The sequence below is a fragment of the Apodemus sylvaticus genome, chromosome 1 (assembly GCF_947179515.1).
Source record: "Apodemus sylvaticus chromosome 1, mApoSyl1.1, whole genome shotgun sequence".
Lineage (NCBI taxonomy): Eukaryota > Metazoa > Chordata > Mammalia > Rodentia > Muridae > Apodemus > Apodemus sylvaticus.
Window position 1 is genome coordinate 57,961,111 of NC_067472.1, and position 17,176 is coordinate 57,978,286.

General features: G+C 49.3%; 1 protein-coding gene across 1 annotated transcript; it reads left to right on the top strand.

Moving 5' to 3' along the window:
- Nucleotides 1-943: 943 nt before the first annotated feature.
- On the top strand, nt 944-6,053 carry Npas4 (neuronal PAS domain protein 4). Its single transcript, XM_052193112.1, has 8 exons — nt 944-1,413; nt 2,161-2,312; nt 2,485-2,587; nt 2,698-2,971; nt 3,163-3,272; nt 3,600-3,735; nt 3,865-5,309; nt 5,950-6,053. The coding sequence occupies exons 1-8, from the start codon at nt 1,239-1,241 to the stop codon at nt 5,976-5,978; spliced, it is 2,424 nt and encodes an 807-aa protein (XP_052049072.1). The 5' UTR covers nt 944-1,238; the 3' UTR covers nt 5,979-6,053.
- Nucleotides 6,054-17,176: the final 11,123 nt, after the last annotated feature.

A 17,176-nucleotide genomic window follows, 5' to 3' on the forward strand; every position in this document is an offset into this window, starting at 1 on the left:
GCCTCCCCCTCTTCCCGGCTGAAGCGTTGGGGAGAGCTTTCTAGAGCAGTGCGTTGGCCGCTAGGCCCCGCCCGCCGCTGCCGCCGCCGCAGCCGCCGGAGGATTCCTGTCCTAATATGGAGCTGGGATTCCCCCGGCCCCGCCCCCGCCCCCAGCCCGCCGGAGAGACTGGGGCTCGCAAGAGGGCGGGGGAACAGCTCGCTTTGGGGGCTGGCAAGCAGGAGGGGGTCGTGGGAGAGGTTCAGATACACATCCAGATCCTCACCAGACCCTGGGTCTCTGCCTCAGTTTCCCCGACAGGTGGCTAAGATTAACTAATAGAGGAAAAAGGAATCATTGTAGATCACAGTGGAGATGTTTGTGTGCCTGTGTTGCTAAGGAAATATGATCAAGACCGAATTCAGGTGGTCTCTTCTCCATAGGACCACCATTCCACCCTATCCTGGAGATTTGGACCCTCAGGCGGGGGCATGGAGATGAAGAAGGAATTATTTATTTGAAATAATAAAAAGTCCCTGGCTAAGGAACTTTCAGATTGCATAGACCCCAGAAAAGACCCTCAGTTGTGACCTAGCCCCGCACCCAAAGCCAAGGAAAGTCCCTTGTGCGATTTTGACCCCTGGTTGGCGGATGGCGGCAAATTGGCAGAGGACCAAGTCCCTTCTCATCTTTTGCCTCCTTAGAAAAATCAGTGTTGATAGCAGCCCCTCCTTGCCTTCTACAAGCTCTCCTGATAAGGGCTTCAGACCACCCTAACCCATGTATTGTTCCTCCTCCCAATAGAATATAATGGAAAGCCAGGCTCCCTGCACCCCATTCCTGGCTCTGCACAGCTCTCACCAGCCGGCCCCCTCCGCACCCTCCCTTCTCCCCCTTCTCCCGCCCCCTCCCTCTCCCGTTCGACGTCACGGGATGACGTCGGAAGCCAGGGAGGGAGGAGGAGCACCCCCCTCCCCAGCCAGTGGCTCCCGCTGCAGCTTGCTTTAGCCCAGCCTCCCGCCTCCCGCTCACCCCCCCCCGTCTCTAAAACGAGCCCCCCCACGCCTGTCAGGAGCTATATAAGGCGGATCGAGGCAGGCGAGGGGGGCAGCGCTGCCGAGCGGAGCCCAGGAGTGGAGCGAGAGCGAGCAAGAGCCTGAGCGAAAAGACCGGGAAGCAAGGAAGAGGAAGCCTCGGGTGCATCGGGAAAGGATCGCAGGTGCTCGGGAGCAGGAGCTGGAGCTCCACAGCCGGCAGTCATGTACCGATCCACCAAGGGCGCCTCCAAGGCGCGCCGCGACCAGATCAACGCCGAGATTCGGAACCTCAAGGAACTGCTGCCGTTGGCTGAAGCGGACAAGGTCCGGCTGTCCTACCTGCACATCATGAGTCTTGCCTGCATCTATACTCGCAAGGGTGTCTTCTTTGCTGGAGGTGAGCAAGCTTGGGCTACTGGAGACCAGAGCTAATGGGGACCAGGGATGGAGGAGCTGAGGGAACACGCTAAAACTGCCGCTTGTCTAGGACAGTGTGCTGGAAGCCCGTGGAGAGAAGGGAATTGAGGGGACCCTGGACTTCCTGCTTTTTCTTCTGAGCTCCATCTAGACCAGCCTGAACGATAGTCCTAGCACCCGATTTGTGGGAGATAGAGTGCTAAAACAGAATGGTCCGGACTCTCATTGCCTCAGAGGCACTCCAGGAATCCGGGGAGTATACGGAAGGAAGCCTGTCAGGCTGCAGGGAAAGCCTGCAAAGGCAAAGTGTGGGGAAGAGTACCATATGCTAGAAAATGCTGAAAGGGTCTTTTTAGGCTCTCTGGAGCGCTGTCCGACGTCCCGAGTCCATCGCCCTTATCTGCGCTGTCCGTGGTGCTGAAACGCTGCGCTGTTGCGGGCGCTGTCCGCGGTCCTGAACCCAGTGTTTTCGGGAGAGCTCTGTCCACAGTGCTGACAGCTGAGGGCTGCTGAGGTTCGCGCCAGGCTTGGAAGTGCAGGGGCTCCCTGGGTAGATAGTTTTAGCAACAGGTCTCTTGGCCAAGATCCACAATCATAGGGTCAACAGGTGTTTGCAGAAGTAGGTCTATGAGAATTTCCTGTGTCTTCTCTGAGACTCAGAAGATGTTTTCATTTCTGTGTTGTCCCTGTGTCTTATCCTGACTCAACACATCTTCTCACCCTACAGGCACTCCTTTGGCTGGCCCCACGGGGCTTCTCTCCGCTCAAGAGCTTGAAGACATCGTGGCAGCATTACCTGGATTTCTGCTTGTGTTCACAGCTGAGGGGAAGTTGCTCTACCTGTCGGAGAGTGTGAGCGAGCATCTGGGCCACTCAATGGTGAGTACTGAAAGTCCTCGCATCCCAGGTTAGGGCATATGTGGGATAAAACGAGCCTTTAGCTCTGAGAACAGAGTTACTGGAGGCGGGGTGGGGGATTCTTCCCTAAGAAAAGTCATTGGTTGTACATCGGCTCTTGCTGCCTTCACTAATGATCACCTCCCCTTTCTAGGTGGACCTGGTTGCCCAGGGTGACAGTATCTACGACATCATTGACCCTGCTGACCATCTAACTGTGCGCCAGCAGCTCACCATGCCCTCTGCTCTGGATGCTGGTAAGAACCTCTTCTTGCTTCTTCAGTGCACTCCTCTGCTGCCCTGTTCCAACCATCTCCTTTCCTCTGATGCCCACCCTCTTAGTCAGTTTTTCCTTTTGTTCATCTAGATCGCCTTTTCCGTTGTCGATTCAACACCTCCAAGTCCCTCCGGCGCCAGAGTGCAGGCAACAAGCTGGTGCTTATTCGAGGTCGATTCCATGCTCACCCACCTGGAGCCTACTGGGCAGGAAATCCCGTGTTCACAGCTTTCTGCGCCCCATTGGAGCCAAGACCCCGCCCTGGCCCTGGCCCTGGCCCTGGCCCTGGTCCTGCTTCTCTCTTCCTGGCCATGTTCCAGAGCCGGCATGCTAAGGACCTAGCCCTACTGGATGTTTCTGAAAGGTAAGCCCAAAGTGTTCAAACTCCAGTAAGGAGGGGGGGCCAGAAAGAAGGGAACCTTAGATTCGTGATCGTAGATTCAGGGCAGGGAGGATGGGACTTAAGTGGGCAGAGAACATGGTGGTGGGGAGTGAAGTGCATGCATTTTGAGTAAGGAAAACAGAAAGTTGACCTCGTCATTTCCACCTTCCCAGTGTCCTAATCTACCTGGGCTTTGAGCGCAGCGAACTGCTCTGTAAATCATGGTATGGACTGCTACACCCCGAGGACCTGGCCCACGCTTCTTCTCAACACTACCGCCTGTGTGAGTGTCCTGAGAGGCTGTGAATAACACAGGAAGCTGGGAGAAAGCATGGGAGACAGGCCAGGCATGGGCTGTGGTCCAACATGATGTTAAGGAGTTTTGGAGGCTACAGAGTGAACTCGAGGATGAGAACTCAAGGCAAGAACAGGACAGAGTTAGAAAACGTTGGGTGGTAAGGTCAAGGTGGGGAGCCTAGAGGGCTAGGCTAGGGTAGTTAGAAGAGAATATGTCATGGCTCCCGCAATTCAGGGTAGTGGTAAGAAAGGTGGGAGTGTAGGTGGTGCTGCTTGACGGACCTGCTAATCCTGTATTCCTTTTTCTCCCCAGTGGCTGAAAGTGGAGATATTCAGGCTGAAATGGTGGTGAGACTGCAAGCCAAGCATGGAGGCTGGACGTGGCTTTACTGTATGCTGTACTCAGAAGGCCCAGAAGGCCCTATTACTGCCAATAACTACCCTATCAGGTAAGCTGTAAGATACAAGATGGTGGAGAGGGGAGGGGGCTGAGGTCAGCACAGAGAGAATGCAATGAAGAAAACTACTCTGGTGATGGACAGCAAACCCTCACAGGCTGCCATGTGTTTCCTCTCCAGTGACACGGAAGCCTGGAGCCTCCGCCAGCAGCTAAACTCTGAAGACACACAGGCAGCTTATGCCCTAGGAGCCCCAGCAGTGCTCCCCTCAGCTGTGCTCCCCTCATTCTCTGAGAATGTCTTCTCCCAGGAGCCGTGCTCAAATCCACTCTTTACGCCAGCCCTGGGGACTCCTAGAAGTGCCAGCTTCCCCAGGGCTCCGGAACTGGGTGTGATCTCAACATCAGAAGAGCTGCCCCAACCCTCCAAAGAGCTGGACTTCAGTTACCTGCCATTCCCTGCTAGGCCTGAGCCTTCCCTCCAAGCAGACCTGAGCAAGGATTTGGTGTGTACTCCACCTTACACACCCCACCAGCCAGGAGGCTGTGCCTTCCTCTTCAGCCTCCACGAACCCTTCCAGACTCACTTGCCCCCTCCGCCCGGCTCTCTCCGAGAACAGCTGACTCCAAGCACGGTGACTTTCTCTGAACAGTTGACTCCCAGCAGTGCAACCTTCCCAGATCCACTAACCAGTTCGCTACAAGGGCAGTTGACTGAAAGCTCAGCCAGAAGCTTTGAAGACCAATTGACCCCATGCACCTCTACCTTCCCTGACCAGCTTCTCCCCAGCACTGCCACATTCCCAGAGCCTCTGGGTAGCCCCGCCCATGAGCAGCTGACTCCTCCCAGCACAGCATTCCAGGCACATCTGAACAGTCCCAGCCAAACCTTCCCAGAGCAACTAAGCCCCAATCCTACCAAGACATACTTCGCCCAGGAGGGATGCAGTTTTCTCTATGAGAAGTTGCCCCCAAGTCCTAGCAGCCCTGGTAATGGGGACTGTACACTCCTGGCCCTAGCTCAGCTCCGGGGCCCCCTCTCTGTGGACGTCCCCCTGGTGCCTGAAGGCTTGCTTACACCCGAGGCCTCTCCAGTCAAGCAAAGTTTCTTCCACTACACAGAGAAAGAGCAAAATGAGATAGATCGTCTCATTCGGCAGATCAGCCAGCTGGCTCAGGGCATGGACAGGCCCTTCTCGGCTGAGGCTGGCACTGGGGGCCTGGAGTCACTTGGAGGGCTGGAGCCCCTGAACCCTAACCTGTCCCTGTCAGGGGCTGGACCCCCTGTGCTTAGCCTGGATCTTAAACCCTGGAAATGCCAGGAGCTGGACTTTCTGGTTGACCCTGATAATTTATTCCTGGAAGAGACGCCAGTGGAAGACATCTTCATGGATCTTTCTACTCCAGACCCCAATGGGGAGTGGGGTTCAGGAGACCCTGAGGCAGAGGTCCCAGGAGGGACCCTGTCACCTTGCAACAACCTGTCCCCAGAAGATCACAGCTTCCTGGAGGACTTGGCCACCTATGAAACCGCCTTTGAGACAGGTGTCTCAACATTCCCCTACGAAGGGTTTGCTGATGAGTTGCATCAACTCCAGAGCCAAGTTCAAGACAGCTTCCATGAAGGTAAGTCCAGCCTAAATGTCCCAGAGTCCTGTCCTACTAATCAGGCATTGCATAGACTGGGTGAATCCATTCCCCGCTCTGAAACTCTGTTTTATTAAGAGAACAATATCACCTCCTACTAAGGAGAGTAGTAAGGTAGGAATAATGCAAAGCTTTGTGCGAAAGATGAGTAGGCGTGGTGGGCGGGGAGGTGGGATGGAATAACACAGGCAAAAGCTACAAAGCTTGTGAGAGGCCGACCAGACAACACCCCATTTTATAGACAAAAATAATCAAGGCCCCAGAGTTAAAGAAACTTTAAGTTGCACAAAAATTGATAGAAGTTGATGCTTCCCCCTAAAGGGGACGCAGAGCAACAGTTGGTTAAAATTAGGAGAAAGAAAGACCAGTGCCAAGCCCCTAGGTCCATCCTGGTGGCCCTGTGTTATTTGTCCAACGCGGTGGCCACAGTTTCCTTCTGTATTTCCATATTGCCTCTTATCTGCTGGCACCCAGGGGACCGTTTCATTTGGCTAACACATTTGAAGTCCATATAGCAATATTGTACCACAGCCTGATCCCAAGGACCCTTTTACTTAATAAGCTTGACTAACTCTCTCTCCCTTTCTCCCTCCCCTCCCCTCTTTCTCTTCCCCCACAGATGGAAGTGGAGGGGAACCAACGTTTTGAATAAGTCTGTGACTTAACGTCGTCAAGTATGGCATATTGTCATCAAGACGTGGAGCCGCTCTCCACCCCCCCGGACTGTTGGGGGGACTCTGGGGGCCAGAGGGGGGATATATCTGATCCTCCAGGCCCTGAAGGATTTAGGGGGGAGGGGGGAGGGCAAGGGAGGGGAGCAACTTTTTAAAAATCAAGGGACTTCGAGCGATCCCAGTTTCCATTTCAATCTGTATTCACTCGTAGTGAGCTTCCTTGAATGGATTTCAAGCGGAGAATGGGGGAGTCTCACTTCCCCACCGCGCTGCCCCATGGGCTTGGGCCAGTTCTCCACTCCTAGGGGCCAAGCCACCCCTGGGCTTTGGTGGGGGAAAGGCATGGCCCACCTGGGGCTAGCCTGTGCCCTGAGGGGCTCTTGACACCCACGTAGAATTCTCTACAAACCAGTAACGGGATTTCAATTCCGACGGACTCTGCCGCCCTGGCGGCCCTTCCTGTGACTTTTGTGCCCCGCGCCTGGGGTGGGGGGCGCGAAGAGACGCTACATTCCTTTCCGATGGAGGAAGGCAGATCTGCCGTCACACGTGTGCTTGCACGAGTGCGTGTACCTGGTGCGGGACTCACCCGGCCGCCAGACCGCCTAGGCTTGCCCAGGTGGCCACCTCGTGGTGCTGCGGTGACTTTGTAGCCAACTTTATAATAAAGTCCAGTTTGCCTTTTTGGTATCTCTGGTGTCATGCACTATTGTGAAGGGAAGGGAGGGGAGGGGGAGAGGAGGGGAGGAAAGGGGAGGGGAGAGCTTGAGGAGCCCAGATAGGAGGCGGAGGCAGGAGACACGGGCTAGACCTCCTCTCAGCCCTGGAATCTCTAGGAGCCTGTTTACATCTCCATTTGGCTCTGCTTGGCCCACACTGTGCTAGAAGACTGAGCACTGAGACTGCAGGCGCTGCATGGAAGACACTGGCGTCTTCTCTCTGCCCTGGGTTTACAGTGTTCACGGTGTGGTGGGGAGGAGAGAGCCTGGGGCTGGTCTTGGATATGGGTTTAAAGTTTCTTGTCATTTCCCACGTGGTCTTTCAGGATATTGATTTCCTCGTGGCTTAGATTTTTAAATCAGAAGCTGAAACCTGTTTTGCTTGCATAGGGCTTTTCAGTTAGCAAATATCTAATCCACTGCAATAAATCTCCATTTCATTGGTAAAGCAACGGGATAGTGGGTGTTCCCCCACAGTCACAGGTGGGAAACACATCAACCCCTCCCCAAGCCTGGGCTGTTCTCCCAGCTCTCAAAGCCAGCGAATAACCATCTCAGACCATCTTACCTCAGACTCTCCAGGAAAGGCAGTGCTGGTTGGAACAGGGACTCCTTTGAACCCTCCAAGTCTGCAAAGTGAAGCTGTGGACCTGTCACTGGGGGAGGAAATTTCAGAAAATGGTGTTTGACTCCTAAGTCAAAGACTCAATCCCACAGAGCATTGTTAGTCGGGGACAAAGAAAGTTAGGAGGTAGAAAGACCTGGATCCAATCACACTCCCACCTCTTATTTTTGGAGTGCATCTAAAGTCTCCACTTCCTCACAGGTAAAAAGAGGGCAACAACCAAGAGGCAGTGTTAGGACAAAAATCTCTTCCAACTCAAGAAGTGCAGCAAAGACTCAGTCGTTTTGACCCCCAGGTCAGTGGTGACTTGGAGACTTGGAGAAAGCCTGTTCCTTAGGAGAGGAGAACTCCAGGCTCCAGGCTTTCTACAGAAACACAGGGCACAGCCCTGAAAAACCTCTAGCTTCCACTTATTCCGAAGCCCAGCTGTGGAGACAGGCCCTTCAGAGGGCCTTTCCCTCACAGAAAGGAAGACCTTTCCCTTTTTTGATAGGTATTTGGGTGGAGCCAAGAGCTTCCCTGTCATCCCCAAGAGGAATCTTTCTCAGCTCTGCTCCCTCCTCAGCACAGGGACAGAGGTGGCGAGGTGGAGAAAGGTGCTGTGTCAAGCATAATGATCTGTATTTGATCCTTGATGGAAGGAGATGATCGACCCCTGAAAGCTGTCCTCTGACCTGTACCTGCACTCCAAAACATACTTATGCTCACATGTACACATGCACACACTACATACACTACATACACATATACACCACACACATACACCACACACATACTACACATACTACATACTCACATATACCACACACATACTATACACACATATACCACACACTACACACATATACCACACATACTATACACACTACATACACATATACAACACACACATACTATACACACATATACCACACACAAACTACACACACACACTACACATACCGCATACACACATATACCACACACATACTATATACACATATACCACACACTACACACATATCTACACACACACATATCTACACACACAATACATACTACATGCACACATACCACACACTACACACTACATACATACATATACTACACACTACATATACACATATACCATACATATACTATACACACATGCCACACACACACCACATAAACTACTAATAGAAAATAATAAAAATTTTAAAATGGAGTGGCTGTGAGAATAAAAAAAAGACTTCCTTGATATTTGGTCGTGGGTGGTAATAGTGTATGCTTTCTTTGTTTTTTTTTTTGGTTTTGTTTGTTTGTCTGTTTGTTTTTGGTTTTTTTGGATTTCGGTTTTTTTCGAGACAGGGTTTCTCTGTATAGCCCTGGCTGTCCTGGAACTCACTCTGTAGACCAGGCTGGCCTCGAACTCAGAAATCCACCTGCCTCTGCCTTCCAGAGTGCTGGGATTACAGGTGTGCACCGCCACCGCCCGGCTGCTTTCTTTGTTTTTGTTTGTTGTATATTCTTTGTTTATTTTGCCTTTGATTTTTTTGTTTATTTGTTGTAACCTGCCTCTGCCTCCTGAGCACTGAATTGTCTTGGGTGGTTTTTAAAATTAATTAATTAATTAATGTTTAAATTAAATGAAAAAAATTTCATTTTGGGGACAAGGTTTCTTTGTGTAGCCTTAGCTGTTCTAGAACTAGCTTTGTAGACTAGGCTGGCCATAAACTTACAGAGATCTGCTTTCTTCTGCCTCCTGAGTGCTGGGATTAAAGCTTGTAGCTCTTTTATAAAAATACCATTACAGATGCGTACTCTCTTTACGTCATGCCTCATGTCCCCATGCCCTCTTGTCTTTGGCTTATTTTTATTGTTGTCGTTGTTGTTGTTGTTGTGGTGGTGGTGATAAGTGATATTTTGTTTTTGTTTTTACTTTTGTTTTTCCTCAGCCCAGGCCAATGTGGAGTTCACTGTGTAGTCCAAACTGGCCACAGACTTTTGCAAATCCCCCTGCCTCAGCCTCCCAGGCGCTAGGATTACAGAAGTCAGACCACCTGGTCCTGTGAGAGGAAAATAAACTAGAAGAGGCAATACCGCCACCTGCTGGAAGGAGAAGAAACTGCTCCAGCCCTGGCTGCTGAGGCCCTTGCAGCTCCAAACATCTTCACCTTAGAACAGACAGGTAAACTGAGTCCCAGGGGGAGGGAAGGACTTCAGGATCTGAGAGTGACTGATGTTCTGGAAACAGAGTGCATGAGAGAAGATGTCTTAATCATTGTACTATTGCTGTGAGGAGACACCATGACCAAGGCAACATAAAATAAAGCATTTGGTTGGGGACATGCTTAGAGTTCCAGGGGGTTGCTCCAGGACCAGCACAGCAGAGAGCGTGGCAGCATGCAGGGGGACACGGCACTGGAGAAGTCTCTGAGAGCTTGCACCTGACCCACGAGGTACAGGCAGAGGGAATCCTCCAAGTGCACTCCTCCAACAACAAGCACCTCCTGACCCTTCCTGAATGGAGGCTAAGCATTCAAGTATACAAGCCGTGGGGCCATTGTCATCCAAACCGCCATGAGGGCTCGAGTTTGTGGACCAGAAAGGCTGAACTCAGGGGGCCAAGGGGATACTGGGTAAAGGTGTTGTCTGCCAACCTGAAAACCCAAGATCCATCCTTAGGTTCTGCACGGTGGAAAGGAAGGCGTGATTGCAGTAAGTTATCCTCTGAGTTCCGTGCATACCACGACACTCATGCTCACACCCATACATGATCAAAAAGAAAAAAAGCCTGGACCTAAGGAGGAGTTCTACTGCTTTACATCTTTCCCGTGATAGATCACTCATGACACTGAGCCAGGAGCTGTCCTTGCTTCTGGGAAAACTGGGCAAACAAGATGGAGGGCCAGACAGTGTACTCTGACTGGGAACACAACAAGAGTGAGAAAAAGCCCGAGTGCAGACAGCCAGAGCTAGAGTACTGAGACAGAGTGACCGGGGACTCAATTACAGTGCCATTTTCTGAGAAGGTGATACTGAGCTAACACCTAACATGAGAACAGAGAACAGTCAAATCTAATGGAAGCGTCTGTAAGAACGTTAACATGGGAGAGTGTCTGACCTGCTTAGGAAATAAAAAGGAAGTTCTGTGGGCAGGGACAAGCAGAAGAGGAGCTGGATAGAAGGTCGCCCAGCACTTCTAGACCTCGATTAAAAAAATGTAGGGTTCCCCCCACCCCCAGACAGGGTTTCTCTGTATAGACCTGGCTGTCCTGGAACTCACTCTGTAGACCAGGTTGTCCTCGAACTCAGAAATCCCCACCTGCCTCTGCCTTCCAAGTGCTGGGATTAAAGGCGTGCGCCACCACCGCCTGGCCGTAGGTTTTTTTTTTTTAAGATTTATTTATTTTTATATGTAAATACACTGTAGCTGTCTTCAGACACACCAAAAGAGGGCATCAGGTCCCATTAACAATAGATGTGAGCCACCATGTGGTTTGCTGGAATCTGAACTCAGGACCTTTGGAAGAGCAGTCAGTGCTTTTAACAACTGAGCCATCTCTCCAGCCCAAAATGTAGGTTTTATTCTAGCTGAGTGTGGTAGTGCACACCTGTAATCACAGCCGGGTGCTGAGGGTGGAGAATCTTGAGCTCCTGAACAACCTGGGCCACAAAGAAAGACCCTGTCTCAAAAACAAACAAACAAAACCCTTGCAAACAACAACAAAAAACCCAAACCAAAAAACAAAGTGCTGGTGTCCTAGTCAGGGTTACTATTGCTGTGATGAAACACCATGATCAAAAGCAAGTTGGGGAGGAAAGGGTTGATTTGGCTTGCACTTCCACATCCTACTCCATCACTGGAGGAATCCAGAGCAGGAACCCAAGAAAGGCAGGAACCTGGAGGCAGGAGCTGATACAGAGGCCGTGGAGGGGGGCTGCTTACTGGTTTGCTCCTCATGGCTTGCTCAGCCTGCTTTGTCACAGAACCCAAGAGCACCAGCCCAAGGATGACCCCACCCAAAATGAGCGTCATTGACCCTCCCCCATTGACACTGATTAGAGGGCCCACCAGATCTTAAGGAGGCATTTTCTCAATCGAGGTTTCCTCCTCTCAGATGACTTCATCGTGTGACGTAAAACCATTCAGCACAGAGCGATCGAAGTTCTGAGTGAACGTATATGTATTTTATTATGGTCACACCTGGTCAAGGACTCTAAGACCAATTCCTCATGTGGTACAGTTTCAAGGGAAATGGCAAAGCTTTTCTTGGGAGTCCAGTATAAGTGTTTATGAAGGATTGATCAGTGTGTAAGAAGATTAGCAACGGGAGCTTCTAGGATAGCTATAACCTGAGACTGCTCACCCCCAGAGACCCACTGCAGAGACTAGCTTACACCCCTCATGTACCAAATAACCTGTGAGGCCCAGGCAGTGGCAGCGGTAGTATTAGAGAACCCCACCGACCCCAGCTCCACTGTGTGTGTGTGTGTGTGTGTCCTTTCCCAATTCCCTTGATACTCTAGCAAGGTCCCAGGAACCCAGTTGCTAAGTGGGCTGTTATGCTGGAATTACAGATATGTTCCTCACACCTCCTCCAGAGCTGTTTATCTGGGATAAGGTCTTGCTGTGTATAGCCAGGGCTGGTCTTAAAGTCATAACCCTTCTTCCTCATCTTCCCAAGACGCCCAAGATTCAGGCATACCTTACCGTGCAAGATTGGCAATTCCTTTTAAATGCAATTGACAGAACAGCTAAGTTAAATGACAAAACAGTTAAGAATTTGGCTAAATAAACTAGGGTAACCCGAGAGCCGAGGGGGCAGAGACAAGCACATCCCTGGGGCTTCAGGGCCAGCCAGCCTGGCCTAGTTGATGGGTTTCATGTCAGTGAGAGACCCTGTCTCAAGAAACAAGATGGAAGGGGTGGAAGCGTCTGTTCAGTGGCGGAGTGCTTGCCGCAGGTGAAGGGACACAAATCCAGTTCTCAGAACCCTCATTAGCTGGCTCACAAACACCTGTACCTGCAGCTCCAGGGGAACCCACACTCCCGACCAGGCTCCATGGGCACATGCGCTCACGCACACATTTAGTATTCCCACATTCACGCACACAAATAAAAGTAAAAATATATAAAAATTTGAAAAAACAGACGGAAACCTACTAACAACAATACTCAATGTTGTCCTCTGACCTTCATACATACACACAAATACACACAAATTGTTACAGAAAAATGGTAGTGAAAAATAGTCTAAATAATTGCTTGGTTAAAAATGGAACAAGAAGCCGGCTGTGGTGGCGCACGCTTGTAATCCCAGCACTTGGGAGGCAGAGGCAGGCGGATTTCTGAGTTCGAGGCCAGCCTGGTCTACAGAGTGAGTTCCAGGACAGCCAGGACTACACAGAGAAACCCTATCTCAAAAAACCAAAAAAAAAAAAAAAAAAAAAAAAAAAAAAAAATGGAACAAGAAGTTGGGCAGCAGTGGTGCACACCTTTGATTACAACACTCAGGAAGCAAAGGTAGGTAGATCTCTGAGTGTGAGGCCAGCCTGGTCTACAGAGCAAGTTCCTAGTCATCCAAGACTACAAGAAAGAGAGGGGGGGAGAGAGGGAGGGAGGGAGGGAAGGAAGGAAGGAAGGAGTAGAAAAAGAAGCTACCATTAATTTTAGCATTCCAGAGGCAGAGGTAGGCAGATCTCTGAGTTCAACACCAGCCTAAGTCTACAGAGCAAGTTCTAGGACAGCTGGGCTACAACCAGAAACCTTGTCGAGGGAAAATAAAACAAAAACAAACACAAACACAAACAAGCCAACCAACCAACACAGGAGGGCTGGAAAGCTGTCTCAGCAGTTGCAAGTGCTTGCAGCTCTTGCAGAGGATCCAAGATGGATTCAGGGAGGCATCCGCAGCAGGCAGCTCACGACTCCCCAACTCCAGGTCCAGGAGTCCAACTCTCTTTTCTGGTTTCATGGGCACCAGATACGGATGTGATGATATATATATATATATATATATATATATATATATATATATATATATATATATATATATGATTTGGTTTTTTGGAGACAGGGTTTCTCTGTGTAGCCTTGGCTGTCCTGGAACTCACTCTGTAGACCAGGCTGGCCTTGAACTCAGGAATCCACCTGCCTCTGCCTCCCAGAGTGCTGGGATTACAGGCGTGCACCACCACTGCTCGACTTAAATGTATATTTTTAAAGATTTATTTATTGTTATATGTAAGTACACTGTAGCTGTCTTCAGACACTCCAGAAGAGGGCGTCAGATCTCATTAGGAATGGTTGTGAGCCACCATGTGGTTACTGGGATTTGAACTCAGGACATTTGGAAGAGCAGTCAGTGTTCTTAACTGCTAAGCCATCTCACCAGCCCTGCTCTAAATATAAATATAAATGATGTACTAAAAACATGTCAACAAATACTCATACACATAAAAAAATATTTAAGAAGAGAGAGTCCTCTACTTAAAAAGGATACAAAGAGATAGGGTCTCCACCTTTGAGTTACACCCCAAATCTCAATTTTTAACATTATGTATAAATATGCACCCCAATATAGCAGGAAACTGTGCTGGGGATATAGATTAATGGATAAAGCACTGGCTGAGCAAGTGTGCGGAGCTGAGTTAACCCCTCAAATCCCATGCAAAGTTATGCATTCGCATGTCTGCAATCACAGTGTGCCCACAGCAAGACAAGGGGAGTCCCTGGGAGCTAGCCTGGGGTATGTAGGTATGGACATCAAAGAGACTGTGTCTCAAACAAGGTGGATGGTAAGGACCAACAGCTAAGGTTGTTGTCTGACTCCTCCGTGTGTTCTATGGCATGAAATGTGAGTGTGCACCCTTACACACACACACACACACACACACACACAGTAAAAAGGTCACAACAAATGATCAGCAAGAGTCTCACACAGAGGGAGACTAGAGGAGATTTTTGCTCTTTTATTTTTAATATTTAAAGTACCTTTTCTGCTGTTGCTTTTCTAGAGAAGGTTTCTAGGTATAGCTTTGAATATCCTGGAACTTTCTCTGTAGACTAGGCTGACCCCTAACTCACAGAGATCTAATTGCCTCTGCTTCCTGAGTGCTGGGATTAAAGGTGTGTGTGTGTCACTGTTAGGAAGTGCTGCCTCGTTGGAGTAGGTGTCCTAGCTGCCTGGAAGCTAATATTCTGTTAGCAGTCTTCAGATGAAGATGTAGAATGCTCAGCTCCTCCTGTACCATGCCTGCCTGGATGTTGCCATGTTCTTGCCTTGATGTTAATGGTCTGAACCTCTGAACCTGCAAGCCATCCCCAATTAAATGTTGTCCTTTATAAGAGTTGCCTTGGTCATGGTGTCTGTTCACAAACCCTAACTGAGGCAGTCACCATCACTGGTGGCAAATTTTCTTTTGAGACACGGTCCTACGTAGCCTAGGCTAGCCTAGAACTTGCCATGTAACTGAGATGACCTTGAACTTTTGGGTTTTGTGTGTCCATCTCCCAGGCATGCACTACCATAATTAACAGTTTACCCTCACCCTTTGCCTTTCCTTTTCTCTTTGCTTTTGTGTATGTATGTGTGTGTATACATGTGTGTGTGTGTCTGTATACATATTTACATATGAGTGCCTGTGTGTGCCAGTGCATGTGGAGACCAGAGGTCAACATTGAATGTCTTTTTCAATCTCTTCCTTATTTTTAATTTTTATTTATGTGTGTATTTATGTATATGGGTGTTTTGTCTGCATGTACATCTGTACACCAGAAGAAGGCATCAGACCCCATGAAATTACAGCTATAGACAGTTGTGAGCTGTCATGTGGTTGCTGGGAACTGAATTCAGGACCTCTGGAAGAGCAGCCAGTGCTCTTAATCCCTGAGCCATCTGTCCATTCCCTTTTTTTTTTTTTTTTTTTACTGTTTGAATTTTAATATGTGTATATGCATACATGCTCCAGCACACAGGACTGCACGTGGAGTCCAGACAAGGGCCTCATTTCACCCCTTTACCATCCTTCACTCTCCCTTTGAAGCAGGGCTCTCCTAGTCCTGGGGCTCTTTCCTTGTCAATGCTGGAGGGGAGTAAACCTCAGCAGTCCTCTTGTCTCTGTGCCATCTTCAGAGCTAGGGTTACAGACATTGCTAGTGCCCAGCTTGATTCAGAAGTCATGTGGGTGACCAGCTCAGAACTGCAGGATTTACCACTGGACAGCAACTGCTCTTAATGGCTGAGCCATCTCTCCAGCCTCATCTCCACCTTAATTGTGAGTCAGGTTCTCTCACTGAACCCAGAGATTTGTGTGCTGTACCCAAAAGTTTATGTGCTATAGACTTTGTTGACTGTGGTTAGCCAGGGGACCCCAGGGATCCTGACTCTGCCTTCCTAGTGACTGTGACAGCACAGGGATTACTCACAATTAACCTTTTCCTTTTTTTTTTCTCCCATTTTTCAATGCAGGGATTGTCTGTACAGGCCCGGAACTTACTCTGTATACCAGGCTGGCCTTAATCACAGAGATCTGCTGTCTCTGCCTCCCAAGTGCTACAACTAAAGGTGTGTGCTATCACTGCCCAGCAAATTAAACTTTTTGTTCTTTTCAAGATTTATGTAGAGTGCTCTATCTGCATGTACACCTCTATGCCAGAAGAGGGCATCAGATCCTGCAGATTGTTGTGAGCTACCTTGTGGTTGCTGGGAATTGAACAGAGCAGCCAGAACTCTTTTAATCCCTGCGCAATCTCTCCAACCCTACAATTAACCTTTCATGTGGGTTCTAGGTGGCTGAACTCGGTTCTCATGTGTGGACAGCAAGCAGGCACCTTACAGCCCAGCCACCTTCGTTTCATTGTCTTATAGATGCTTTGTAACACTTTCCAAAGATTCTCAAGTGTGAAAGTGTATCTAGGACTGAACCAGAGGAGCCAAAGGACCCACACTAGCTTCCAGGGACAGAAACAACCAATGGTTCTCCCCAGCTATGACAACTATGAACAACCTCAACACACAGCAAGGCAGAGCTAAGGCTGCAGTAGTGGCACCTCTTCCTTAGTGGTAACTAAGAACTAAAATTGGACCTAGGCCCCACTCAACAAGAGGGAGAGAATGCCTGGAGTGGGAGACAGCCAACCACTCCGGGCTGGTGAAGTCATGGGTCTTGAGTAGAATTTATAACCACTACTTTACTAAGCCAGCATAATCCCTAACAACAACTTGGACATGTGTTCTTATGCCTATAGACAGTGTACTCCTTACCCCTTATCAAAGAAATTTCTCTTTGTAAGACAGAAACCAGTACAGAAAATCACAACCAATCAAAACGTAGAGTTGTGGAGTCCAGTGCCATGGACACAGCTACAAAACATTCTCCAGCTAAGGCTCAAGGAACATGTCAGAAGAGGGGTGAGAATGTTGTAAGAGCCAGAGGACTGCAAGGTTTACCGTAGAGGTTTATCATAAGAGTGTCTTCTAGTAACTGCAGAAGCTACTATACTCAGAAGTCTCCCCAACAAAACTGCCTTAACAAGAGCCAAAGACGACCCGAGTCAAACCAAGGTGGATGAGGGAAAACTTCTGTGGCCTCAGCCTGACACAGGAGCAAAGGCAACTAAGGAGAGCTGTCTTCCTGGTTCTTCAATACCAAACGGCCAGCCCTGAAAACCTAACACTACACAGACGGAACAGGGCATATTTAGAGATATATATGTATATAACTATATCAAATAATCACTGCTGAAAAAAGAGCAAAGAGGGGAATATGAAAGGGTGGGGAGGGAGAAATAATCTAATTATATTATAGTCTCACCAGCAAAAGGTAAGAGTGTATAAAGATACATACATGCATAGAATAGAT

What these genes read in the sequence shown, in the direction of transcription:
- Npas4 (XM_052193112.1), top strand. Translation starts at nt 1,239, where the DNA reads ATGTACCGATCCACCAAGGGCGCCTCCAAGGCGCGCCGCGACCAGATC. An exon ending in GCCCTCTGCTCTGGATGCTG is followed by an intron (nt 2,588 to 2,697) that starts GTAAGAACCTCT and finishes TTGTTCATCTAG; the next exon opens with ATCGCCTTTTCCGTTGTCGA. An exon ending in TCAAGACAGCTTCCATGAAG is followed by an intron (nt 5,310 to 5,949) that starts GTAAGTCCAGCC and finishes CTTCCCCCACAG; the next exon opens with ATGGAAGTGGAGGGGAACCA.